Source organism: Micromesistius poutassou, assembly GCF_964030765.1.
Source record: "Micromesistius poutassou genome assembly, chromosome: 23".
Lineage (NCBI taxonomy): Eukaryota > Metazoa > Chordata > Actinopteri > Gadiformes > Gadidae > Micromesistius > Micromesistius poutassou.
In genome coordinates this window covers 10,450,595-10,451,369 of record NC_140293.1, presented here as the reverse complement: position 1 = coordinate 10,451,369, position 775 = coordinate 10,450,595, and the positions used below count along the sequence as shown (strand labels likewise).

Here is a 775-nt window from a genome sequence, read left to right as displayed (position 1 = left end):
CTTGCTATTATATAGCTTGAGTGGTAGCTTTCCAATAACGTACCGAATCACACCTGATGGCTGCTCTAGACCGCTAGAGCGAGGAGGAGAGAAATGGAGAAGGTAGACAGCGAGGTAGAGAACCTGGTTCTAGTCACGCCCAGTTGGTCACCGTGGCAATTCCATCCATCGATTTTACACACACACACACACACACACACACACACACACACACACACACACACACACACACACACCTCTCTCCTCCTCTCGATACAGTAACATTGAGCCTTCGTAATAAACCCTGACGAGGTGCCAGCTTGCCATAGCAAATGCAGCTCTTGCCTTGTAACCATTAACCAGGTCCACCGATGCCAGACCAGTGTTATTACTGATTGGGTCAGCAGCACACACCTCAAGGACCTGGTTGTCAGGCAACCGGGATTGTAATGGTAACTTACAGTTGACCAAACAGGCTGGACTGGGTGGATGTTATAGGCGTGTGGATAGGGATTGTGTGTGTATTTTTAACTCATTTTGTTGCGCAGGATCAAATCGGTGACGTCAGAGCTGAAGAAGGGGAGATGGCGTTGGTGTTGGTGTTAAGGCCATGAGGGCGGGGAGGAAGAAGTGAGTCAGGACAGTGACGGGAGGACGAAGAGGTGTCAACGCCAGGCTGTGAACGCCAGGCTGTGAACGCCAGGCTGTGAACGCCAGGCTGTGAACGCCAGGCTGTGAACGCCAGGCTGTGAACGTGTTGTGTTGGCGCGGCCCTTCCTCTTCTTTTCGTCCTCCT

The 775-nt window shown here is 51.9% G+C and overlaps 1 protein-coding gene across 1 annotated transcript in view; it reads left to right on the top strand.

Annotated features, from left to right (window-relative positions):
- Window positions 1–589: 589 nt before the first annotated feature.
- The window catches only part of kdm6ba (lysine (K)-specific demethylase 6B, a), a gene marked incomplete at its 5' end in the record, with an annotated part of 2,873 nt that continues 2,687 nt past the window's right edge, over window positions 590–775 (top strand). The window contains one exon of the mRNA XM_084487078.1: window positions 590–609. Within this exon, the coding sequence (XP_084343204.1) occupies window positions 590–609 (20 nt within the window). The remainder of the gene's footprint in view (window positions 610–775) is intronic.